The sequence below is a fragment of the Oratosquilla oratoria genome, chromosome 20, assembly GCF_046742065.1.
Source record: "Oratosquilla oratoria isolate Oo_2021 chromosome 20, ASM4674206v1, whole genome shotgun sequence".
Lineage (NCBI taxonomy): Eukaryota > Metazoa > Arthropoda > Malacostraca > Stomatopoda > Squillidae > Oratosquilla > Oratosquilla oratoria.
The window spans coordinates 42,958,820-42,986,760 of NC_134796.1; the positions used below are offsets into that span (position 1 = coordinate 42,958,820).

At 40.0% G+C, this 27,941-nt stretch overlaps 2 protein-coding genes across 6 annotated transcripts in view; one reads left to right on the forward strand and one right to left on the reverse strand.

Moving 5' to 3' along the window:
* LOC143036503 (DNA-(apurinic or apyrimidinic site) endonuclease 2-like) overlaps positions 1-15,565 on the reverse strand; it is a 61,684-nt gene extending 46,119 nt beyond the window's left edge. The window contains exon 1 of the mRNA XM_076203927.1: positions 15,214-15,565. Within this exon, the coding sequence (XP_076060042.1) occupies positions 15,214-15,334 (121 nt within the window). The 5' untranslated portion in view covers positions 15,335-15,565. The remainder of the gene's footprint in view (positions 1-15,213) is intronic.
* A 115-nt stretch (positions 15,566-15,680) lies between these two features.
* The window catches only part of LOC143036501 (oxysterol-binding protein-related protein 3-like), a 107,735-nt gene continuing 95,474 nt past the window's right edge, over positions 15,681-27,941 (forward strand). For 4 of the 5 annotated variants that reach the window (XM_076203926.1, XM_076203925.1, XM_076203921.1 and 1 more), the window contains exons 1-2: positions 15,681-15,767; positions 22,600-22,760. In XM_076203926.1, coding sequence (XP_076060041.1) covers positions 22,653-22,760 — 108 coding nt within the window. In that variant the 5' untranslated portion in view covers positions 15,681-15,767; positions 22,600-22,652. Of the gene's footprint in view, positions 15,768-15,798; positions 15,985-22,599; positions 22,761-27,941 lie in introns of those variants that run through there. The other variant, XM_076203922.1, reaches the window with a different exon arrangement.

The following is a 27,941-nucleotide window of genomic DNA, read 5'->3' on the forward strand; positions in this document are numbered from 1 at the left end:
ATGTGGCAAGAAAGGGAGGAGTTGAGGTGGAAGTATATTATAGACTGAGAGAATTAAGTAAATGCCTTGGGGAATTAAAGTGTCAAGAGAAATAGGTATTTGGGAATGGATGCAAAGAGGAGACTATAATTATGAAGGGGCAATTGTGCCAACAGCACTGTTTGGGGCAGAGACCTGGAACTTAAGAAAGGCAGAGAGAAGATTAAATGTGTTTGAGAGATGTCTGAGAAGTATGGTAAGAGTTACAAAGTTGGACAGAGTGAGAAATGAGGAGGCAAGGAGGAGAGTGGGAATAGAAAAGAAGATGGCAGATAGGGCAGATGAAAGATTATTGGGATGGTTTGGACACGTGGAAAGAATGAGTGAAGGAAGACTAGTAAAACAGGTGTGGAAGGCAGAGGTGGAGGGAGTGAACTTAAGGGGGTGACCAAGGATGAGATAGATGGATGAGGTGAAAGGGGCATTGAGCAAGAGGGGAATGTCTGTTCAGCAAGGAAGGGAGAAGGCAAGAGATAGGGGTAAGTGGAGAATGGAGAATGGCAGTGTATAGATGATACTGTGATGCAAGGAGGTGGGGTTGGTAGGGAATAGTTATGTATGAATGATATTTTGACACAGCCCAAAGGGATTTCTCCCCCTCTTCTTTTATTCTGCATGAGGGGACAGTGAGGGGGAGGTCATCAATTCAGTGAAGTAGCCTTGCTGTGAATGTGCTGAGTCTTGATACATTGCCCACCCAAGGCAGTGGACAGGATACAGGGATGACTTGATATCTATGAGGAGCTAAGATGAGAGGGAAGAAAGGGTAGTGGATGGGAGTGGAATGAGTGGAAGTGGGTACTTGCCTTTTGACTTGGCTACCTCCAATGTATGGGAGAAAAAACCCTTAGTATAGAGGTAACAGTACACAGTACCAAATGATCATTCCCAATGACCACATAGACAAAGAGGTCCAAATAAACTACGGTAGTTTAATGGAAAAAATCTTATGAAATTTAACATGTCAACAAAGTTTATGCCAATAAAATAGCAATTATAATCACAAATTATCTAAAAATGTTTTACATATGTACATACATAAATCAAAACTTTTTAGAAGGTTGGCCATATCATGGCAAACACCCAACCTACATCCATCCCACACCTATTCAAAAAACCCATTTGTTGTTCCTCCTAACTTGGCTCCTTGTGGATGAAGGGTCATTTCTGTCCCTCCTCACACTTGCTTAGGTCAGAGGTAATGCAACAAGACAGAGCACCTCCACAGCAGGGACACACATACAAAACTAATTTACCCTTACTATTTCCTTATATGGCAACCTTCTCCCTCTCATCCACTTGAGAAATATAGAGAGAAGACAAGAAAAAATCCTTTGGACAAAATAATTTTCTTACATACTTAACACCACTCTCCATTCACATCTATCTCCTGCCTTTTCCCTTCCTTCTTTGACAGATTTTTCTTTTACTTCCAGTACCCCACTTCATCCCATTCTCGGCCTTCCCTTCAAGTTCCCTCCATTCCACACTCTCTATGCTAGTTTTTCTTCACTAATTCTTTCCAAATGTTCAAACTAATTCAAACTTTTGTACAATAATTGCAGTAATTAGAAGCTATTAATATGTATTTTATTTCACTATACATTATCTTTCCCAGAGTAAAAATTTGCTAGTATTTGAAAGTACAAGCATCAAACTTATGTGAATTATGGGTCTGGATGGATGCCATGCAGAAGGTCTGAAAAAGGGAGGTTCAGTGATGGTGGACTGGTTGGTGAGGTTATTTAATGTTTGCTGGAGAGAGGGTAGAGTGCCGGAGGACTGGAGGAGTGCCTGTATAGTTCCTCTTTACAAGGGAAAAGGGGACAAGTGTGAATGTAGTAGTTTCAGAGGGATTAGCTTGTTAAGTGTAGTTGGGAAGGCTTATGGGAAGATCTTGATTGAGAGGATTAGGAGAGGAACAGAAGGAGTAATTGGTGAGGAACAGTGTGGATTTAGGACGGGTAGAGGTTGTGTACAGTAGATCAGATCTTTGTGGTAAGACAGATATGTGAGAAAGCTATAGGAAACAGGGAAGGATGTTTTTTGGGCTTTTATGGATCTGGAAAAGGCTTATGATAGGGTAGACAGAAAGGCACTGTGGGAGGTTATGCAGATATACGGGATAGGAGGAAAGCTTCTGGGAGCTGTCAAGAGTTTTTATGAGAGTAGTAGAGCTTGTGTCAGGATTGGAAATGGAGAGAGTGAGTGGTTCGAGGTAAAGGTGGGACTTCGTCAAGGATGCGTTATGTTGCCCTGGCTGTTCAACTTATACATGGATGGGGTGGTGCGAGAGGTAAATGCAAGGGTAGTGGGCAAGGGATTGGAGATGGTTAAAGAAAATGGAGAAAAGTGGGAGGTGAGCCAGCTGTTGTTTGCGGACGACACTGCGCTTGTGGCAGGATTGGAGGAGGGATTGAGGAAGTTGGTGACAGAGTTTGGGAGAGTATGTGATAGAAGAAAGCTAAAGATAAATGTGGGTAAAAGTAAGGTGATGAGATGTACAAGGGGTGAAAGTGGCGGTAGACTGGAAGTGAGCATTAAGGGAGAGCGACTGGAGGAAGTGGATAGTTTTAGATACTTGGGTGCAAATGTGGCAGGAAAAGGTGGAGTGAAGGTGGAGGTAGAATGTAGATTGAGAGAAGCGAGTAAATGCCTTGGTGGATTAAAGAATGTAATGAGGAATAGACATTTGGGAATGGATGCTAAGAGGAGACTGTATGAAGGAGTGATTGTGCCAACAGCACTGTATGGGGCGGAAACATGGAACATAAGAGAGGAAGAGAGAAGGAGTTTGAATGTGTTTGAGATGAGGTGTCTGAGAAGTATGATGGGGGTTACTAGGCTAGATAGAGTGAGAAATGAGGAGGTGAGGAGGAGAACAGGGGTGGAAAAGGAGCTGGGAGATAGGGTTGATGAAAGAATATTAGGATGGTTTGGACACATGGAAAGAATGAATGAGGAAAGACTAGTAAAAAAGGTATGGAAGGCAGATGTGGAGGGAGTGAACATGAGGGGACGTCCTAGGATGAGGTGGATGGATGGGGTGAAGGGGACTTTGGGGAAGAGGGGAATGTCTGTTGAGGAAGGATGGGAGAGGACAGAAGACAGGGGCGAATGGAGAATGGTTGTATATGGATGATGTTGTGATTGCATGAGGTGGAATGGGCAGGGGGTGGGGGGTGACGTAGTATGCGTGAGCAAAATTTGGCGCAGCCCGAAGGGATTTCTCCCCGTCCTCTCCTTTTATGCAATGGGAGGACGGAGAGGGGGGGTCGCCGATTTAATGAAGTGGCCTTGCTGTGGATGTGCTGTGTCTTGCGACACTGCTTCTGACCCAGGGCAGTGGACAAGGTGCAGGGATGACCCGTCATCCAGGAGGTGCTCAGATAAGAGGGAGGGTGGAGGGGTGTGGAGTGCATTCAGGGATGGAATGGATGGAAATGATTTTATGCCTTTCCCTTTTTGGCTATCTCCCTTGTAAGGGGGAAAAAGCCTTGGTATATGTATGGTATATGTATGTACTGAATATAATTTATAAAATGTGCACAGATAATCTGGTTATATCTTTATCCCATGCCAGGGACACCCTCTGAAAGAAATACATGAATTCAAGGGTATTTACCTAATTGTAGTATACAGGAAGCAGAGCTGGGTGTGTTACTTGGTGCGTTCCACTTTAGTTTGGCTGTGGTTAGCGCTGCCAAACTATTAAAACAAAAAAGGTGCCGGTATGGTATAGCCTATGAAATTTTTCCTTGGTATAGTATGTGGCCTACCGGACTTTTATTTCGGTATGAACCTGTCTCTTAAGCTTTAATAGTTGGGGAGCGCTAACCCGCAGCCAAACTAAAGCAGAATGCACTGAGGAATGTGCCCAGCTCTGCAGGAAAGGAGCAACACTCATTTGGTCCTATCTCCTATTCTCTAGTTTTCTAACATACCTAGACTCAAATTCATCTACGATTCCATCTTAATCTATACAGTACTACCTCTAATTATCAGACGTTAATCAGCTGTGTTTTTGGTGTTTTTGGTGTGTTTTTGGTGCTGTTGTTTAGTGCTGTGCAATCGCTATGCCACCCAAAAACCACTCCAAATCAAAGGATTATTCAAATCAATGGACACCATTACCCCCTTTAGTCCATTAATGAGAGGTAGTACTGTATATTTGATTTCCAATTATTATATTTTGATTGGAACTTGTGTATTGTTTAAGCTTGGGCTATCACTTTCTAAGCTATTCCACATAGTTGTACATCTATATGGAAAACTGCATTTCTTTACATCCTTTTGACATGTGGTCTTTCATAATTTACTTCCATGACCTCTTAAATCCCTCCCATCTTTAATCAGGATATCACTTCTATCAATGCAATCTATCTCCTTTAGTGATTTGAACACAATAATCATGTCACCTCTTTCTCTTCAATCTTTCAAAGTTGGTAGACCCAGTACTTTTAGTCCTCCCTCATATGGTTTATCTGCCAGGCTGGGGACCAGTTTGGTTGCTAACTTTTGCTTTCTCTCAATCTTGCTTATTCCCTTCACTCTGTGTGGGGATCATACTATACTACCGATATATATTCCAGTCTTGAACATATCAGGGTTTCGATAAGTTTTTTCATCATCTCTTAATCTATATAATGGAATGCCACTTTAATCTTCTGCAGTAGTCCATATGTCTTTCCCACAATCCTGCTGATATGTCTGTCAGGTGACAGGTTGTCTTTTATCAACACTCCCAAGTCTTTCTCCTTTATTACTTTTGTAATGTGTTCACTTCCCAAGAAATAGTTTAAGGATGGCCTTTTGCCGCTGTTGCCTATTTCCAGTATTTTGCTTTTTTTTGGTATTGAACTTCATTTCTTATTCTTGGCTCCATGCAAAAATAGTATTTAGGTCTTTTTGCAACATCCTATCATCATCCTCATTTTTCACTCTTCTCATGATTTTTGCATCACCTCCAAACATGCTGGCATAGTTTGTTGTTCCTTCCATTGTGTCATTAACGTAGACAAGAAATATTATTGGTGCAAGCATTGAACCTTGTGGAATTCTGCACCTTACTGCCCTCAATCTTGACATCTTATCCTTTACTCCTGTATCTTGCTTTCAAAGTCTTTAATACATTCTAGTAGTTTGCCTCTCAGTCCTCCAACATGCTCCAATTTCCACATAAGTTGACTGTGAGGTACTTTAACAAATGCCTTCTTTAGGTCGAGGTACACACAGTCCACCCAACCCTCTCTTGCAGTACATCAATCACTCTCAAGTAAAAGCTGAAAAGGTTCAACACATGTGACCTTCCAGATCTGAAGCCAAACTGACTGTTTGTCAGAATGTTCATCTTTTCAAGATATTTGGTCCATCGATCATTCACAATCCTTTCACATAATTTCAATATTGTGTTGGTTAATGATACTGGCCCATAATTTAGTGGCATTTCCTTGTTTCCACCTTTGTGAATGGGACCTTTCGCAGTGGGCGATTTGATACCAGACACCGCCAGATTTTGTCATTCTTGCCAGAAAATAAATACTTTTTTGGGCAAGTTTTATAAGCTTACAGAGGTGTATCGTTGTACATTATTGTGTCTGAAATTTAAGTCAATTAATTTCATGATTGCAAATGGTATATAGCATTGCTTGAGCCCTCTATTTATAATTACAGATGATATTCGTAAAACAGCCTATAATTTTATCAAGCCAAGCAATTTGTCATTTTCTACCGACTTCAATGGATGTATACTGATATATACTATCATTTGAATGCACCAAGCAATAGGCAAATCCATGTAATGTATAGAAAACATAATTTTGCATCAAAGACTTAATTTTTAAGGTACGTTTACGGTTTGTCTTTCTCTTACTTTTTCTTGAATCTGATGTGCAGTCTGCCACGGCACACGTAAAATTAGTCATATTTGTTTGAAAATAGCTCCCAGCAGATCTAAGAGGCTATTGTTTACACAAACGTCGCTCACCTCGTACGTCCGCCACCACTGTTATCTCACTGATTATCTTCATATACAGGACATGACAGTGATATCCATTATTTTTAAACACTCTCAGATAAAATGCACAAACCGAAATCAACATCCTCTTATTTTTACTGCTCATATTTACTTCAGTAAAAATAATTACCTATTTTTAGTTTTATCTTATAATTAAATTAACAAAGCCTTATCACACACCAGTAAGTAAAAATTATAACATTAAGAGTCATGTTTTTAATTTTGAATACACTTATGCAGCAATTTATGTCGTATTTCTTTTTAAATATCGGTTTCCAAATTAGCTAAGTCACCCCTTTGCCTAGTGAAATCCGAGACAATTGAAAATTCTAGTGCTAATAGGAATCTACGAGCCTGACTGCGAAAGGTCCCATTGGGACCCTATTTGCCCTTTTCCAATCAAATGGTCCAATACCTTCTATCATTGACCATGTAAGACTGGATCTTGTCCACTAGTTGTTCCCTGCATTCTTTAAGTATCCAGTTTGAGATCCCGTCAGGTCCTGAAGTTTCTGTCACATCCAATGATCCCAGGAGATTGAGCACTTCCCTCACTTCTACATTTATATCTGCTAAACCTAGTTTTTTACTCCCTTTGCTTTTCTCCAAAAAGTTGCACTTTTTTGTAAAAACTTATTAGAGACCTTCATTCATTATTTCTGCTTCTTCAAAGACCTCACCTTCTACTATCAATTTGGTGATTTCTTTCCCATGTCTCAATTTACCAATTATGAACCTGTAAAACAGTTTTGGTTCATTTTTTTTAGAATCAGTACAGAGAAGAATGACCAAAATGATACAAGGACTCGGAAATTTGCCTTACGAAGAGAGGCTTAGGCACCTAAACTTACACTCTCTGGAAAGACGCAGAGTGTGGGGTGATCTAATAGAAGTGTTCAAGTGGATCAAAGGCTATAACAAGGGTGATGCAAACAAGGTCATCATAATAAAACAACAGGGCAGGACTCGCAGTAATGGGTATAAACTGGACAAATTTAGATTTAAAAAGAAAATAGGCAAGAATTGGTTTACTAATAGGGTGGTCGATGAATGGAATAAACTTAGTAACCATGTAGTAAGCGCTGAAACTATCAGTTGTTTTAAAAAACGATTAGACAACTTTATGGATGGGGATGACAGGTGGTGATGGATACAGAGCTGCCTAGTGTAGGCCTTATGGTCTTTTGCAGTCTCCTTTATTTCTTATGTTCTTATACCTCTTTCGTTTTTAGGAATGTCCCCTTTTGGGGCTACAGGTAGTAGGACTCCTAATCCCATCCCCCGTCCCTTTTTTGTCGCCTTTTACAACTCAAGTGGAAATACTTAGTGGCAGTATTCTTTTGCTCCCACCACAGGGTAGGTAGGTGAAAAAAGGAAATGAATATTCAGAGAAATGATGCAGGACAGTAACAAGGGGTTGGGGGACAGCATAATGGAGGGACAGTCATAGTATAAAAGTGACAGGAAAGGGAGGAGTGGGGGTGGAGGTTGAGAGAATGTAGATTGAGAGAAGCGAGTAAATGCCTTGGTGGATTAAAAAGTGTAATGAGAAATCGACATTTGGGAATGGATGCATAGAGGAGGTTATATGAAGGAGTGATTGTGCAATCAGCATTGTATGGGGCAGAAACATGGAACATAAGAGAGGAAGAGAGAAGGAATTTGAATGTGTTTGAGATGAGGTGTCTGAGAAGTATGATAGGGGTTACTATAGATAGAGTGAGAAATGAGGAGGTGAGGAGGAGAACAGGGGTGGAAAGGGAGCTGGGAGATAGGGTTGATGAAAGAGTATTAGGATGGTATGGACACATGGAAAGAATGGGTGAAGAAAGATTAGTAAAAGAAGTGTGGAAGGCAGAGGTGGAAGGAGTGAATATCAGGGGGTGTCCTAGGATGAGATGGATGGATGGGGTGAAAGGGGCTTTACAAAAGAGAGGAATGTCTGTAGAGGAAGGATGGGAGAGGACAGAAGATAGGGGTGAATGGAGAAGGGTTGTGTATAGATGAGGCTGTGATACATGAGGGGGAGTGGGTGGGGGATTGGGGGGTGAGGAAGTATGTATGAGAAAAAAATTGATGCAGCCTGAAGGGATTTCTCCCCATCTTCTCCTTTTCTGCATGAGGGGACAGAGAGGGGGGGTCGCCAAACTTATGAAGTGGCCTTGCTGTGGATGTGCTGTGTCTTGCGACACTGCTTCTGACCCAGGGCAGTGGACAGGATGCAGGGATGACCTGTCATCCAGGAGGTGCCAAGATAGGAGGGAGGGAGGAGGGTGGAGGGGAGTGGAATATATGGGAAATGAAATGGGTGGGAGTGATTTCTATGCCTTTTTCTTTTTGGCTACCCCCCGCATAAGGGGGAAAAAGCCTTTGGTATGTGTATGTATGTATTATACCTCTTTCAAAATCAGTTTCTTCCTCCCTGTGAATTCTGGTATAGTCATTCCTAAAGGTTTCCCATTTTCTCCTTATTCCTGGGTGCACTGCTGCCTGAGCTCACCAGAGCACCACTGCAACATTGTGTTGTTTCATTTTTTCCTTTCTCTTAAATTTAGTAACATATTGCAATGATTATCAATTTGGGGCAAAGTAAAATTTTGAGGTCTGGAAAAAACAAAAAAACTTCCCTCTCTTTTATGATTTAACCCTTAGCACACGAGGACATAACGTTGACATTCTGATGTCCATCTGGGTATACAAGGATGCCAATGTCAGAACCCTGAGGTTCAAGTGGGTATAACAGGATGTCGGCATTGGTGTTTTGATTATATTTCTTTTGTTGTTGTAGATGAGTGACCCCCATATTTTGTGAACAGGATTCATTGCATCTACTGTGGTTATCCATATTCAGGGTGAAAGAAAAAAAAAAAAAAAAAAAGAAGAAAAAAGAAAAAAGAAAAAAAAAAAAAAAAACTATTACAGCGGTAACTTTATATCTTATATTGTGATGCATCATTGTATCATCATACATCAAGCAGCCTAACACTTGGGTGCAAATATTCAACTCATATCGGTTCCCAGGGATATGGCACCTCTAAAATATGCAGTGTACCCTGGCAGAAATTTGTTGAGGCAGTACACTAGAAGAGCTGTGGCATATTATTTCACAGTCAACCTAGTTTAACAATGACACATGAAAGGATATAAATTAAATATGGCTTCTTAACCAATTCAGTGTGACTCAAATTCTTGCACGCAGCATCGGCTGCCTCATGTACGTTGCATCACACTACTCACATTATAAAATATAAAGTCAATGCTGTATTACTCATTCTCTTTTAGTCTGAGTAATAATAAACACAGAAAACATGATCAAACCAGTTCATAGAAACCAGGGGTAACTTCTGTACAACTACAAAAAATATATAGAATCAAGACGCTGATGCCAGCATCTTTGTGTATCCACTTGTACCTCATGACGCCTACATGACAGACTGGTGGTGGACAGAATGTGGAAGATAAAAAGTATATACAAACAGGTATGGAGACTCTTGTTCACCTGGTCCAACCCAACCTAACTCTAATTCAGGAGGAATACTATTTCCTTCTTCAGGTCACAGTTCCTTCTGTGAGGGATGCACTTGTGGTGGGGATGGCTCTTACGGTGAACACTCACAAATGACAGTTTAGTAATCACGTATCATATCAAATGTTCCTGCTGGTTAACAAATCTGTCAGGATTAGTGATGATTTTTTTTTTTTTTTTTTTTTTTTTACATGTCCAAATTTGTTCAGATATTAAGTATATCAAGTATATGAAAACAGGTGTAAGTACTTGATTCATCCCTCCACATATGTGTATCTACCTTATCCAAAGAGACATCAGACACAGTATAAAAATAAACAAGTAATTGACCTTTTCAGTCAGGACTCAGATGCTGCAACAAGTGTAGATACTGTAAATGGGCCAATATGGCTACCTTACAAAATTTACTCTAAGTATAATCTTCAAAGATTAAACACTCCAAATTTCCTTGTCATGAATGGTTAAACATACACATAAAATAGGATATACAATAAGGTATGCACAAATTAATCATGGTCTATGGGCCTGGAAAAAGCAAGAAGAGAGTGCAAGTATAGGAGCAAATGGAGCCTTCTATCATGGCCATCCCCTGGAGGGAGGGGAAGTTCCTAGGAACAGGCATCAGACTCAGACATTGTAGATGTAGTAGGCTCTGAACTTCTGACTCCATCAATCCAAGTCCTGAGGTTCCTGCTGTTCCTCTTCAGGCTCCTCTATATCAGATGGGGAAATCTGGGGCCGGCTGCCGGGGCTGGGCGTATTATCAATTGAGCCCTCAGAATATTCTGTTTCTGAATCATCCGTATTGGGCAGAAACGTGGAACATAAGAGAGGAAGGGAGGAGTTTGAATGTGTTTGAGATGAGGTGTCTGAGAAGTATGGTGGGGGTTACTAGGCTGGATAGAGTGAGAAATGAGGAGGTGAGGAGGAGAACAGGGGTGGAAAAGGAGCTGGGAGATAGGGTTGATGAAAGAATATTAGGATGGTTTGGACACATGGAAAGAATGAGTGAAGAAAGACTAGTAAAAGAAGTATGGAAGGCAGATGTGGAGGGAGTGAACATGAGGGGACGTCCTAGGATGAGGTGGATGGATGGGGTGAAGGGGGCTTTGGGGAAGAGGGGAATGTCTGTTGAGGAAGGAAAGGAGAGGACGGAAGACAGAGGTGAGTGGAGAATGGTTGTATATGGATGATGTTGTGATTGCATGAGGAGGAATGGGCGGGGGGTGGGGTAGTATGTGTGAGTAAATTTTGACGCAGCCCGAAGGGATTTCTCCCCGTCCTCTCCTTATATGCAAGGGGGGACGGAGAGGGGGGGTCGCCGATTAAATGAAGCGGCCTTGCTGTGGATGTGCTGTGTCTTGCGACACTGCTTCTGACCCAGGGCGGTGGGCAGGGTGCAGGGATGACCCGTCATCCAGGAGGTGCTCAGATGAGAGGGAGGGTGGGAGGGGTGTGGAGTGTATTTAGGGATGAAATGGGTGGGAGTGTTTTTATGCCTTTCCCTTTTTGGCTACCTCCCTTGGAAGGGGGAAAAAGCCTTGGTATATGTATGTATGTATGTATGAATCATCCGACTCAAGCTGGAAAGTATGGATGTTGCTTGAAGCAGTAGAATCCTACTGGTTGATGGCTGTTGTTGTAGTAGTGGTGGATAAGTGACAGGAGCTGCATTTAAAAAAAAAAAAAAAAAAAAAAAAAAATCCATGTTTTTTGTCGTTTTTTTTTTTATAAAACATTTTTTTTATATAAAAGAAAAACACTTTTTTTGTTGCATCTATAGTCTGGATATACCAGCACAGTGAGTTATTTCAGTGGTTGAAAGTTTGTAGTGTAGTGAAGTGATTCAATGATTTTGAGGTCAATCAATTTCAAGTCCGCAATGAAAGCAGGCATATGAGTGGGGTCTAATAAAAAAAATAGAGGAAAGTTACAAGGGAGTGAAGGCTTCAAATTGGGTGGGTGGGTGTCTCCCTTCACAAATTGACCAGTTGTTTTCACAAGTCAACTGGTCATTTTCACATGTTGACCAGTCATTTTCACAAATTAACTAAATTCTCATGCCACTGCATTGATTATCAATGCAGAATAACACAAAATTATCAAGAGTAGAAGTTACAAGTCTTTACATTTTATTTGTTTTTACAGCTTGGTAAAAAAAATAAATGAATAAAAGAGAGAAAACCTTCTTAAAAAAAGTAATAAATACACAAAATAAAATTTCATAGAAATGTGGAAATTTCACATGGGTATGTGAAATGAGTGCATAGAGGGATTAGGGAGAAATGTCAATGTAATAGTACTGGGAGACCTTAATGCTAGGGTAGGAAATGATCCAATTGATTGAGTGGTTGGGAAATGTGGAGTTCCAGGAAAGAATTGTAGTGGAGAATTGATGGTGGAGATGTGTCTAGAAAGAGAGTTGATAGCAAATACAGTGTTTCGGAAGAAAGTCAAGCATAAGTACACATGGGAGAGGGTGGTGGGTGGAAGGGCAGTAGATAAAGCATTAATGGATTATGTAGTGGTAAATAGGAGGATGTACATGTTCTAAGAGGAGAGGGTGGGGGAATACCAGATCATTTTTTGGTGGAAGGTAAGTTGAGAGTGGAGGACAGATGGAGAAAGAGGTAAAGGACAAAAGGTAGGGAGGTGCTTAGAGTGAACTCTTTAAATCGAAAGGAAAAGGAGGAGTACAAGAAGAAGCTGAGGGAGGAGTGGGAGGGAGTGAAGGATACAGTAGAGCTAGAAGTGGAGGAGGAATGGGGATGGTTCAAGGAGGGAGTCACAAAGTGTGCAAGGATGGTGTGTGGAACAAGAAAGACAGGAGGAAATAGAAGGAAGGGTAGTGAATGGTGGGATGAGGAAACAAAGAAGGTGGTAGAAGAGAAGAAGCGAGTTTTCACAGATTGGTTACAAAATAGGACAAGGGAGTCATATGAGAGGTACAAAGAAAAGAAAAGAGAAGTAAAGCAAAAGGTAAAGGAGGCAAAGAGGAGAGCAGATGTGAAGTGGGGTAAGAGTATGATAGAAAATTTTGAAAGTAATAAAAAGATGTTTTGGAAAGAATTAAGAGAGGAAGAGGAGGAAAATCAAGTAGAGAAGAAAAGGTTAAAGGTGCAGATGGAGAGATGATAATGGAAGAGAAGGCAGTAAGAGGAAGATGGGCAGAGGATTTTAGGGAGTTGCTAAATGTGAAGGAGGATAGAGAGGGAAAGATAGCTGCAGTGGGAAATGCTAAGAAAATGACCATGATGAGTGAGGAAAATGGAGGAGAAATAAGGAAGGATGAAGTGAAGGCAGTTGTTAAGATGATGAAAGCAGGTAAGGCACCTGGGTTGGATGGATGCCATGCAGAATGTCTAAAAAAGGAGGTACAATGATGGTGGACTGGCTGGTGAGGTTATTTAATGTTTGCTGGAGAGAGGGTAGAGTGCCAGAGGACTGGAGGAGTGTCTGTATAGTTCTACTTTACATGGGAAAAGGGGACAAGTGTGAATGTAGTAGTTTCAAAGGGATTAGCTTGTTAAGTGTAGTTGGGAAGGCTTATGGGAGGATCTTGATTGAGAGGATTAGGAGAAGAACAGAGGGAGTAAATGGTGAGGAACAGTGTGGATTAAGGACGGGTAGAGGTTGTGTAGATCAGATTTTTTTTGTGGTAAGACAGATATGCGAGAAAGCTATAGGAAAGGGGAAGGATGTTTTTTGAGCTTTTATGGATCTGGAAAAGGCTTACGACAGGGTAGACAGAAAGGCATTGTAGGTTTTGCAGATATACGGGATAGGGGGAAAGCTTCTAGGAGCTGTCAAGAGTTTTTATGAGAGTAGTAGAGCTTGTGTCAGGATTAGAAATGGAGAGAGTGTGTGGTTCGAGGTAAAGGTGGGACTTCATCAGGGATGTGTTATGTTGCCCTGGCTGTTCAACTTGTACATGGATGGGGTAGTGCGAGAGATAAATGCAAGGGTGGTGGGTCAGGGATTGGAGATGGTTAAAGAAAATGGAGAAAAGTGGGAGGTGAGCCAGCTGTTGTTTGCGGACGACACTGCGCTTGTGGCAGGATCGGAGGAGGGATTGAGGAAGTTGGTGACAGAGTTTGGGAGAGTGTGTGATAGAAGAAAGCTGAAGATAAATGTGGGTAAAAGGTGATGAGATGTTCAAGGGGTGAAAGTGGCAGCAGACTGGAAGTGAGCATTAAGGGAGAGCGACTGGAAGAAGTGGATAGTTTTAGATACTTGGGTGCAAATGTGGCAGGAAAAGGTGGAGTTAGAATGTAGATTGAGAGAAGCGAGTAAATGCCTTGGTGGATTAAGAAGTGTAATGAGGAATAGACATTTGGGAATGGATGCTAAGAGGAGACTGTATGAAGGAGTGATTGTGCCAACAGCACTGTATGGGGCAGAAACATGGAACATAAGAGAGGAAGAGAGAAGGAGTTTGAATGTGTTTGAGATGAGGTGTCTGAGAAGTATGATGGGGGTTACTAGGCTAGATAGAGTAAGAAATGAGGAGGTGAGGAGGAGAACAGGGGTGGAAAGGGAGTTGGGAGATAGGGTTGACGAAAGAGTATTAGGATGGTTTGGACACATGGAAAGAATGAGTGAAGAAAGACTAGTAAAAGAGGTATGGAAGGCAGATGTGGAAGGACTGAACATGAGGGGACGTCCTAGGATGAAGTGGATGGATGGGGTGAAGGGGGCTTTGGGGAAGAGGGGAATGTCTGTTGAGGAAGGACGGGAGAGGACAGAAGATAGGGGTGAATGGAGAATGGTTATATATGGATGATATTGTGATGCATGAGGTGGAATGGGTGGGGGGAGGGGGGGAGGTAGTATGTGTGAGCAAAATTTGATGCAGCCCGAAGGGATTTCTCCCCGTCTTCTCCTTTTATGCATGGGGGGGACAAAGAGGGGGGTCGCCGATTTAATGAAGCAGCCTTGCTGTGGATGTGCTGTGTCTTGCGACACTGCTTCTGACCCAGGGCAGTGGACAAGGTGCAGGGATGACCCGTCATCCAGGAGGTGCTAAGATTATAAGATAAGAGGGAGGGTGGAGGGGTGTGGAGTGTATTCAGGGATGGAATGGGTGGGAATGATTTTATGCTTTTCCTTTTTGGCTACCTCCCTTGTAAGGGAGAAAAAGCCTTGGTATATGTATGTACTATGTATGTATGTATTGTATGTCACCTGGGTCAATCTTGGATAGTACTGGATCTGGAGTTGCAGGTAGAGCAGCCTCTTCCAGAAGTCATCTGAAGGCGTGAAGCTCTGTCTATTACATTTTTTTTTAATTCTGTACATAATGATTTTTTTTTTGCTTCAATATCTTATCATCTACCATATGATAATAATGATAATCATAATCACAATAATGTTGAACTTGAATATTTAACCCATATCATAATAATTATAATGATAATGTTGAACTAGAATATTTATTAACTAACACTCTTGCTATACATCAGAAACCGATCTCCAAATTTCAGTAGCATGACAAGAGAGGATGAAATGGAAGATTACCGAATAAATTTACATCTTCTCTCCCTGACACCATAATTATTATACCAGCAAATTTAATTTAGAAAAACACAGGACCACGGTTTTCCAATGAACTTATAATCAAATATATACTTACGTGTTACTTTCGTTTCTTGAAAACATATTACACTAGCATCCAACTTCAGGAGAATTTCTCTTATATCTGTTTTTAATGACCGTAACCCATTTATATTCCATGAAAGAATTTTGAAAGGCATTTTAGTTTATTCCCTTGGCGCGTAATGTTTAGAATGATCAGCTGTTTACCTATCGATTGTAATTTGTTTTATCTAGTTAACGATTCCTACTCTTTAGACAATTTCAGCAAGGGTCTGCATCATCGAAGTTTATGTGCAAACTCTATCTGCACTTAATATGAATAGCTATTAATTGTAATAGATGAGCATTGAATTAGCAACAGCAATTTGCAATCGAACACAAAACAGAATCTGCCGAAGTACCTGGAGGATTCAATTATCTTTCCAAATGCTTTTTAAGACAAACGTCGTTTCAGATTCTTTTTAGTTTGATAAACATGTTACTTATACTGTTTTCTCAGTTATACTTTGTTAGCCCTTGGCAGTTGTCAGTGGACCGCTGAGTTTTGGGTTGTGAAACCCTGCCAAATAACAGTTGTATGCCTTCCACACTGTGAGTAATTACAAACGAGACATTAGTATGTGTGACATCATTCCAGGGAATACAAGTGAATAGTTTTGCCTGCTGATGTATTTAGGAAATTGCTCAAGAGCTGGAAGCCTTTACCGCAGTACTGTACCTGTAATGGAATCAAGGGCATAAGGAAATGAATGATAGCAGAAGCAGATAACATGATGACAGTATATTAGCTTTCGGAATAATAAAATCAGTGAGCAATTAAGAATTTTGTTAAAACACGAGTTCTCTATGATTGCATGTGCCTTTTTTATGTAATTCATAGATTCCAACACTTAATAAAGTTAATTGTTGGTTCAACATTTTCCATAATATTTAGTGGTTCTGGTATTTATTAGATATCATTAGTGCCAAGTTGGCTCAGTTATCTTAAATCACTATTTACATTTCTTCCATCCAGCAATATTGTAATATTGATTGTGATCCTTCAATATCACATTTGAAAGTTAAGTCTCATGATAATTTGTTAAACCTGGAGAATTCCAAAGTCGTCAATATCCTAGGTTTACTGACTGTCTAATGAAGAGAATATGGCTCAGTCATTACCCTCAGTAGAATAGTTTAGCCAGATTGCAGTATAATGTGTATGATTATTAGCAACAATATGTTTTAGTTTTATGTGAAGAGTGTATTCCAAGAAAGTTTTTGCAATTTATAGATTAGATTGTGTGAAGGTTCTTGGTTCTTGACTCTAGGTTACATTTAGAGATCCGTGTCTCAAAGGTATGGTGAGCCACTGCTGCTTTCATTCCCAGTATCTATTTTGGAGGTCGACTTGGTCTTATATGCGATCTTAGGCTGGCTGGGAGCTTGGCTGTGTGGCTAGGTACTGGAGGCTCATCTGGCAAAGTCCTGAGAAACTTGTGAAGTTTTGCTTTGAATCTTTTAACTGGGCAGCCTTTTAGACCTTTTTTTTTATCCTTTGGGAGTAACTTGAAGATCCATAGCCTGTCATGGCTGAGGTATTTTCTACATTTAAGATAACAGCAATTGCTATAGTTGTGGTCCTTAAACCTGTCTTATCCCAGTTGTATATTCACCTTTGAATACACAGTATCCACAGAAAATACTAGTACAGTATTATGTAATCATAGACTGTGACCAAATCATTATGATGTACATTGGAATACAAGATAATATTATAGTGAATTATATATCTGTTACTTTCACTTATCTTAATCACATATATAGCCATAAACTTGCTATGTTCATGCCATCCACCAAAATTTTATTTCAAGTAAAGTGGAATTGTAGTGGTGCTTTGGCCTGCTAGTCATATTCACCACATTACAGCTTCTATTGTATGTGTGGAAATACAGCAACTGTAAATACAATGACTAAGGTATAGCATCAGAACTTTCATGGACAGCAAAACTATGTCTAATGATGACAGCCAAAGAATTTGAATGTTTTTATTTGTATTCACACAGTTGAAGTATGTAGGATACTGCACACACACTTATATCAAAACAAACACTCCAAGAATCCAAGAATAACCACTAAATTCCATACTCAAACTCCTCCAGATGTCAGCCCTACAGAAAAATCAATCCCACAATAAATGAGAACCCTACTAGCAAGTGCAGGTGGTCATTGGAGACAACCACAGTGTAATCATGAAGGATATCAATCCTGCAAGTAGGAGGTCCTGGGCTAGAGCCCTGGGCAGTTCGAGGTTTTCAGTAATACTCGTACCTCAAACATGATACAGTGGCTTCTGCAGCAATGCATGCACCTGGACTCAGCCTGATGGGTAGGGTAGGTGTGGGAGATCCCTTGAGGTCATGCAGACAAGAAAATAATGTCTCTTGCCTTAGTGGCTTAAGGGTCAATTTGATAACTATTGAAGGCTACCAGGAAGAGGAGGATCACCTCTAGGAGAGACCTGAGGCGATGGATTGATTGATAGTATACAGGAAGAGAGATTTGCTCTTGGTGTCCTGTCTCTTATTCTCCAGGTATCATACCTAAATTTAATTCATACATAGTTCCAGTTCCAGCTTAAGCTTTATCATTTATGCTGTTCCGAGAGTGTGTATCTGTATGATTTTTTATTTATTTATTTATTACTATTTTTTTTTTTACATCCTTCAGATGTGTCTGCCACATAATGCTAGGAACATTCTGAATAATATGAACATTTTTCTTTTCATTGTATATTTTGTCACAATGCAGAAAGGGTTCTTTTCTCAACATTGTAGGCAGCCATTCTTTCTATTATGATTATGCACTGAGGTGTGTTATAATCTTCTGCACTGTCATCCTTAGGACTGTTTTGTAGCCATTTGCAGACCATGTTATTCATCTGTTCTGTGTGAGATTCCAGAATTTTTCCTTATTTCTACTGTCCAAATCCTGAATTTCTGCTGCTCATTCCCATCCAAGAATACAGCAAAGTTGTTGACGCATGTCACCTGTAACTCCTGCTGCATGCTACTTAAGCCATGTTGAAGTACTTGTTACTATGTTTTGCTGATGTATTCAGTTCTGTGAATGATGCATCTTCATTAGTACTTTTGAATCATATGCATATCACCATCAGTCATTCTATTGCCTTGGTTTATTCCTGTAGATCTACAATTTCAATATATCTGACTGCCCACAAGATCAGCCCATAAATCAGTAAGAAGGAACTGTGCTACTGTCTGAACTGTGTGAATGCTGGGTATTGTAAAGTTGTATGTTCTAGCTCTTCTGGAATGTTTTCCTTGTTGGTTTTGTAACTGAGTACTTGACTTTACATGGCATTGTTCTTAGAGCATTAAGAAGTTTATCTGTTATACAGGATAAATAAGAAGGCTTGAATGCCAAAATAACACCTTGATCTTAAACATACAAGAAGTGTGGTGGGAGCTACAAGGATGGATAGAGTGAGAAATGAAGAGGTGAGATGAAAAACAGTGATAGATGAGGAGCTAACAGATGGGTTGATCAAAGAATACTGGAATTAGTTTGGGTATGTGTAAAGAATGAGTGAAAAAAGATAAAGAGTGTGGAGGGTAGAGGAGGATGGAGCGAACTTAGGAGGAAGACCAAGAATGGGCTGGCTGGATGAGATGAAGGGTGGCCTTTGGTAAAAGGGGAATATCTGTTGAGCAGGTAAAGGAGTGGGCAAGAGATAGGTGTGAATGGTAAACAGATGACAAATTGATGGGGCTTGTAAGGATTTCTTCTTCTCTTCTCTATATTTCTCATGAGTGGATGAAGGGGGGTCACCATGTAATCAAATGGTAGGGGTAAACCAGCTTTTGTTCTCAGGCCCTACTGTGGATGTGCTTTATTTTGTTGTATTCCTTGTGACAAGGGCAGTGAGTGAGGTACAATAATGGCCCTTCATCCAAAAGGAGCTAAGATAAAAGACAAATTGTGTGGGATGGGTGAAGGGTGGGTGCATATTTTGGCTGGTCACTCCCTTGTAAGGGGGAAAAGGATTTTCATTATGTGTATGTATATATGGAGTAATAGTCATCATGTTCGGAAGGCAGCTTGAATATTATTAAATGGGTAATCAAGATGGAAAGATATGGAGGATTGTCAAGGAGAAGAAGAAAGTTGAAATGGCTGCAAATTTTCATTGGCATATTAATCTTGGAATAGAGGAACAATGGGAGTGACTATGTAGTACTATTGGAGTGTTAAGATGTAAGTATTTAAACATATGTAGTAGGTTCCAATATTGATCATTTGAATTTTGTATCAAGGAGCATAGTGATATTCATGCCAAGCAGCAGCATTGACAAACTCCAGTAAGATTATTCAAGTCAGAGATTTTGTTTTGGTTTTGATGATTTCATTCAGCTAAGAAATAGACAGACTGGGGCCAGAATAGGATTGGGGTCTAGTCTCTCCTGACTGATTTACAGTAGAATAGAATTGTTTGATGTTAGCCATAAATTTTGTATCTTGCAGCATCATACTAGAAGTGAGAGGAGTCTTGCTGATGTACAGGTAGTTCTTAATTTAAGGGATAAACAGAGACAGGGAGGAGTTGTGTAATTTGAGTTGTTGGGGGGGGGGGGAATCAGAAGGTTACCAGAGTATCCACTGCATAAAACTATTTTTAAGGAGTTTTTGTAAGGGGTATTTCTGGATGTAAAAAAAAAAAAAAAATAACAAACTCCATAATTCAAATAAAATGTATTATTTTATCAGTCATGTTCCACCAGATTTGCATGAAATAAACTCATGATTAGAGAACTATGTGTAAGATTGAATTGTTCTGAGATGCGGATGAACACCAAGAGATCCTTTTCTCGAAGAGAATGGTCTTATCCTCTTCCTTGTTGAATACTTCCCTCATTGAGCATCCACCGTGTGTGATGATATCTGTAAGCTGATTTGGGATTGCTTTGATAATAGTGGCATTCATACTGGTAGTTTGAATAGTCATTTTGATGACCTGCACATAGTATGGTTTCATAAACTGGTGAAACCATACCCTACTCTTTACAAAAGTCTTGTTCCTTGTACTGGACAATTATCTGACTTGCAGAAACATTTAAACTGTTCATCAAAGGATCTTCCTTAAACTGAATAGAATTTTTTGGCATTAGTCAGAGCAAAATCAGTAAAGGGGTTGAGATTGCCTTAACCCTTTTAATTCTGTACAGGATCCTGTCCTAAGCTGGATAAATTAGACATCAGATAGAACAGGATCTGTAAAGGTACCATCATATAAATGGCTTGATTAGTTCTCTCCTTTATTCCACATAGCTAGTAACCTCCATTTTTAGTTACGTACCCATAAGTATGAATTGTTGTATACTGTAAAGTATCATTTTACATAATTGGTTAACTTTTGTCATAATTTCCAAATGGTACTCTGTTCTTAGGATCAGATTGAGAGCTAGTCTAGTTACTTTGTTGCAATACAAGAAGCTTTTTCACAAGGGTTTGTGGGACCTATTATAACAGAAAAATAGTAATTCAAAGCTGCAGCACATATTGAGGTTTTATGTGAGCAGTGAACAACAACTGTATTGGGATTTGCAGATGGATTTGTATTTTATGGCACTTCTATCCTTTGGGACAATATTGCAACAGAGATGGAATCATAGAGGTTAGTAAAAGAGATAAGGAGGGGCAGTGAAAAAAAATCTGTGTGGAGGTTATTCTTTTGTCATAAAGAAATACTACACGAGTTGCCTATAGGAATGTCACACAGGTTCCTAAAGTATTGAACAGGAAGTGTGACACTACATTAAGTGGAGGTTGTGTCACACAGTTATGGTAAAATGAAACATTACATGCAGGGCAGAGTGGTCTACATTACACAAGTGAATATATATATATATATATATATATATCTATATATATATATATATATATATATATATTTATATATATATATATTTATATATATATATATATATATATATATATATATATATATATATATATATATATATATATATATATATATATGTCTCTCTCCATCCCCCCCCCCCAGTGTAATTGGAATCATAGTATGTATTAACATCAGGAGATTTACTACATTATAATGAAAGGCAAAGACAACATTAAGGGATGACTGCTTGCATTATACTGTATCTCCATAACCATATATATACATCAAAATGAAAAATGTTTCCATAGATGTCTCAGCATATATCAGAATGACACATGCAATGTATTGCAGTCCAATGTTTGGCAAGTATTTTGATCTGCCTTTATCATTTCCTTTCAATATTTCAAAGATGTAGGTTATCTCACCTGCTTATGTCACCTGTTGGACTTCCCCAGCCTCAGCATATGAGGAGAGTCTGGGAAAACCACACACTGTTGGTGGACTAGCTTCTTATGTTGAAATTCAGATTTTGCATTTTCTTTCTCATCTTATTTGTTCTTATATTATTGTGATGAGATTTTAGTGCCCAATCTGGCCTTTGAATCTAGCTGGAAGCAGGTGCTTACTGTATAGATGATATATAAGGTCCTTGTAATTGGGAGAACCAATAATTAGCCAAAATAAGAAGTAAATTGTCTCTCCAGATATGCAAGGATGCATGCTAGGAAAAGGTTGCATAATGCGAATTTGCATAAAATTGATACTTGTTTTGGTGGGAAACATATAGTTGATATCATTGATGCATCCTAAATGTGCACAAACAATAATTTATTCATATTTCCATATAATAGAAAGTACTACAATTTTTGGTGGAATGCAAAGGGTAAACCATACTCAACTTGCATGACTGAAAGTTTTATTTATAAAATGGGAACTTTGTTGCATATGGGTGAATTAAGTAGATGCAGATAATATGGTACATGTTAGTTGTTACTTGAAGTATCAATTTTTAGGGCCCTGCTTCACTGTGGACACAGCAATATGCAGGGCCCCTCCTCATATCTTCTTTTTAGCATTTGCAGTTATTTCTAATAATCTGTTCATTTAGATCATAGCATCCAATAAACAGATGGGTCTTCAGCTTCTCTTTAAACATGCATTACTGTCACTTGTGTGTAAAGTTTGATGAATTATGGGATAGTGTGAACAGTTCCCATTAATTACCAAAGGGGTGATGCACATATAGATAGAATAGCCGGGTATTAGCCAGACTGCAAGAATAAGTGCCATTGAGCACAGAAGTTAAAGTACTAAATTTAGTTTGAGAGAAAACCAGACTGCTTAATTGATATTTACTGCATAAGAACGAAGGGAGACAGACCAAATCTTGGTAGAAAGAGGGATCAGGAGCTTTGGCAGTCCATGCCACAGTCTACCGAATAACTTGAATGATTTCATGTAATAATTGTTTATTTTTTGTGGTGGAAATAATGGCATGTTGTTTCTTTTTTTCTTGTGCAGACAGCCATTGTCAGAATTGTCCTTGATGTGGAATACATGAAAGTCCGGAAAGAATGTCAAATCTGCGACAGATCTCCAATGACTCCAGCGCACACGGCAGTTACAACAAAAGCAACAAAAACCGTAAAAAAGCCAAGCCCCCACCCCCAGGATCAGATTCGGTAAGTAAATTTCATTTCTTATTTTGGTAGAGGTTTCTCTGAGCTGGAAACTATGGTCAGGTGATAGAATAAGCATGAGCCGAATATGGATTCAAAAAGGTTAATCATGAGGAGGTTAACCCATCTAAATGAAACCGCCTGGCAGTAGTGAGAGTAGACATATCCACAAGTTGAATATAAATCCCATTGGGGTTATATTTTGAATTTTGAAGGTTTTTCTAAGTTGAGAATGAGTTGAAAAGTTTTGAAAATATTTCTTAGCCAGGGGTTCTCCAACCCTTATGTTGTGCTTGTATTCTGCTAGACCCAATCAGTCTGTAATAATGTGCTTGATCATGCATGGGGTAGCCTGAAAGGGCGGACATATGTCATGTGTTACCTGTCCTGTACAGGTATGTCATAAGTGATGTTTGATGGGTACAGTAGATCTATTTCACTGAACTCCATTCTGTTTACTTCAGTTTTGTATATTGGCATTGGAGGATAAACAGAAATCCTATTTAGCTCTAAGCTAGCTTGAGCTCTATGTTGGAACCATGTATGAGTATTTGCTCATGATAATGTGTGGGAATGGTGTTGTATTACACTAGTAGCATTTTAGGGGGTTGATGTCATTGTGGTTGGATGGTCTTGGATAAAGTGTGATGAGTACTGTTCTCATTTAGCAGGTGCAGTGCATTGTATGCCACATGTGTTAAAGTAATTTTGCACATATCCAGTCTCAATGGGAAAGGCTCCAGGTGTAAACCTTGAGGAAAAATCAAGAGTTGGAATCTTGTAGGCAGTTTGATGTATAACAATATCTTTGGCAACTCCTGCAATGGCACTGGTGTCATAATGTAACAGCCTTGCCATTCCTTTGGATCTATCAGCAATGTGGAGATGGGGGGGGGATCTTGCAGCCTGGGTAACTGCTTATTCTCCATATCATCTCGCCCTGGGTTGCAGTCTGTGTGGGGCACAATAGCCATGATTGACATCAAGGCCATTATCATTACAAGTGTGGATGGTGTCTGTCCTGAGTTTTATTTTGTGTGATCTGTAGTTTGTTGTAATGGCTCCTCAGGGTCGCACCTCCAAATGGATGCACTAAAACCACCCCAATAGAACATCTACACTCAGAAACCAAAGTCCTCCACATAGAGCAACACATGGAAATGATTGGCACCCAGCTTTATGCAAGACCCCTCAATCCCACCCATCTATTCCACTGCCTAACACAGACAATTGAACACAACAATATTATCATGCCACTCAAAAAACATCAACCATGTATACCTCAGTACACATCCATAAATAAAAACGTGTACATACTCTGTTCACAAATAAAGTGACCAAAGACCTGTCCCGAAATTCCTTACTCCACATAAATCCCCAGACATCAGCCCAGCTGAAAAATTAATCATCCAATGACAAGCAAGCCACACTGGCTTGATTGCATTCAGGTCACCACCCAGCCTTGAAACCGTACCATCACAGAATCAAATTGTCCCATTTGCAGTCAACACAAATGAAAAAGAACTGTCCAGGATGTAACATTTCACCCCATAGTGTACAACACAATATATACTCTTTAAGGGATTTGTTGGGAAACCCCGTTTTAGCCATGGCGTTCCACAGGGAGACGGGACTACAACAACAACGGAAAAGGAACACTACACCCTACACTGCTCAACTCTAGCCTATCTGAGACAACAACACAATATTTTTTTCGTTGAGTGATTTTGGATTAATAATGTGGCTGTTGCTGGCTACCTGGGGGCTGAGAGTGCAGCAAGAGAAGCCTGGGACAACAGATTGGGTGATTGTCGTTTCTGGTGTTGTATATAAGTCGAATGCAGCTAATGCTGATTTTCTGGCATATTCCTGTATGGGCTGGGTGTATTGTTTGTATTTAAGTTCTTTGCTGTCATATATATATATATATATATATATATATATATATATGTATATGCAGAAAAAACCACTGGGAAATAAGAAGCTTAGTCCGAACGTTTTCGTCTATTTAAGATATCAAGGAATACACAGTTACAGAGACAAAGGTGGATATATATACATAAAGTAAAAGACAAGCTAGGAACATGGGAAGTACACACAAGATGCATCACAATCAGGTAGAGCCGATGTTTACATATACGGACGTTTGGTCCATGACGTTACGTCACCCCCGCTTAGTAGCACTTGGAGAAGTTCTTACAATTTTATCAATAACAAAATCATCAAGTTTAAATAATCCTAAACTTAAATTGATGTTATGGTCAAAGGTTTGTTTAATATGACTGGATTCGATGATGTTTCTTTCTAATAAGGATCTACAAGAAATTATTACATTCGAATTATCCCAGTCAATAGGATGATTGTGGTCTCTTACATGGACAAAAAGGCCACTGGAACTTTGCCCACTCCTTACACTATATTTGTGCTGATTTATCCTGATTTATCCTGATTTATCCTTGATAATGTCTTAAATAGACGAAAACGTTCGGACTAAGCTTCTTATTTCCCAGTGGTTTTTTCTGCATATTATTTTCACGTGTGCCTTGTGAATTACTGCAATATATGTATATATATATATATATATATATATATATATATATATATGTATATATATATATATATATATGTGTGTGTGTTTAGAAGCCAGCTAGATAGATGGATAGATGATACGAACCCCTCGCGTATCCTGATCGCCATTATCCGAAATTCGAACCTTGCCACCATCCGAACCGACCTCTGGCAAGAATGTGCATCATGACGTCGGCGCTAGTTGGCCCGCCGTCCAGTCAAGATTCCGCACTTGTCCTGCATACGACCCATATTAATATATTCAGGTTCCAGTAAGCAGAGCAAGCTCAACTGACGACTTGACCGCCATACATGAGGTTATTCTTGTTAGGTATGTGGATGTAATTAAATGTTAGGAATGTGGATTAAATGTCCCTCGTTGTTTTGTTTTTTCATAAACGTTGTAGTTGTCGTAAGGGGATGGCGGCTGGCCATCTTCAAGAAACTAAGATAATAGGGGGAACAGATGGGTGAAAGGTGGATTGCCTTGGCTGACCACTTCCTTTTGATAAATGGGTTTTCTTTCATTGCTACGCATATCCCCTCGTTAATAATAGATTTATTCTTCTCTTCACCCATCTATTATTGCCCTAACGTCTCTCACAGCTTCCCTGGTCCCCAAATAATTTTGTCTGATGTGTTCGGGTTACATGTCTTTGCATAAATATGCATGGTTCACTTCAGTGTACACAACGCTTGGTGGTGAGAAAAGTGACCGTAAACATGGTGCTAACTCCATTGTATTTGTGACCGTGCATTTCAAATCTAGATGCAAAGTGCACCATGACATTTGCTGTGTTGGACTCGTGATCTATATGCCCTTCCGGGTGAGAGCTCATATATTGCCCGATCTATGGGTAATGTTGTGACCTTGCACTCACACCTAAATCCTTGCCCACGAGAGTAGGGTTCAGCGATGATTTTTTTACCCCAGCCCTGGGCGGGAATCGAACTCAGATCGCCGGGTAAGAGGTCGCGAACGGTACCACTGCGCTGCTTCATCATGTGTTTATGATGTTATCTGCATACAGTGCTACTCTTTATGTCGACATTTGGGGTGAATGCTAGCATGTCGATGTAGATTAAACTCCGTATAATATTTTTTTTCCCGCGAGGCTTCATTACATAAGGCATTAATGCAGTGTGTCTGGTGCATATTCTATGTGTGGCCAGCCTGTCAGCCTGTGGTTTGCTACCCATTGCTGGGTGATGGTGTGCATTAATGTGTCGTATGCATTACCAAGAGGGATTATTTTTAGCATCAAAGAGAAATTTTGTAAGGTTACAAGACCCCTTAGGGGTAGGCAAAGATTTTTTCTCATAAGATTTAATGCCCAATAAATCTATAATAATTGAATGATGAACTAAGATTGTAAACTTATACGAATGTTAGACATATTTTTGGAATGTTCTTAAAGAAGTCTAGATTTCCGTAAGCGAAGTCGTAGTTATTCAGATGGAGGTTGGGTGTCGGAGGAAAAATAGCCCAGTGTGATATTCCCTTCAGGCCCTGTTTGCAACGAAAAAGATTATGTTATGGTGCCGAGTTGGGACCATGTGGTTTGCGTTTTGGCTGGCAAGGAGGAGCCTTGTCGTTGGGTTGGGATTGAAGGGGGTGGTGGTGTGTGTGTGAGTGGGAGTAGTCGGGTGTGTGGGATGCGGAGATTGCTCTCTCTCCCCCCTCTCTCTCTTCTCTCTCTTCTCTCTCTCTCTCTCTCTCTCTCTCTCTCTCTCTCTCTCTCTCTCTCTCTCTCTCTCTCTCTCTCTCTCTCTCTCTCTCTCTCTCTCTCTCTCTCTCTCTCGCGTCCACATAAATCCATTGCTATCCTACTCCTCGTACATCTTTGCTTCATCTTCGTCCTCTTCTCCTTCCTCTCCTCCTTCCTCTCCTTCCTCTCCTCCTCCTCTTACTCCTTTCCCCCTTTCATTTCTCTGCTGATGATGCTCGTCGTCTTCCTCCTCCTCCTCCTCCTCCTCCCCTCCTCATCTTACTCCTTTCCTCCTTTCATCTCCCTGTTGATGATGCTCGTCGTCTTCCTACTCCTCCTCCTCCTCTTCTTCCTCCTCTTCCTCCTCCAATCCTCTTTCACTTCAGCTTCAGCTTCTAGCATCTTCTCTTTCACCCGAATTTCCTCATCATATCCCAACCTTCTCATTCCGTTTCTTCTTTTCCTCATTCTCACTTTTCCTCTCGTTGGTTTCGTCACCGGCGCGAGATTGCAAAAAGAAAAAGGCTAGAAGCGTTGGTGATCTATTTCATAACAATCAATCCCCGTCCTTTGCATCTTTCCCTAATCGAGAGAGATATTTTTATCCTATTGATTACACTATTTGATGCATTTTGTTGAAGGTGATGCTGTTTTCTGCATTTAAATTTTTCTCGCAGATAGTTTCTCTAGATCTAGCCAATCTCCCTTATTGCAGGGGCTAATCTCTGTAGATTAATCTCGATGAGGATTTCGGCTCAACTGAGCCTTCTTCAGGGAGTTGGTACATGTGTCATCCATGAGTGGTACTTGACCACAGGAAAAATATTGGCTGGAGGAGATCACTAGACAGTTGGAAGACTTTCATAAATTTAAATTAAAAATTTACATGTGCTCTGGTTTCTAGCCT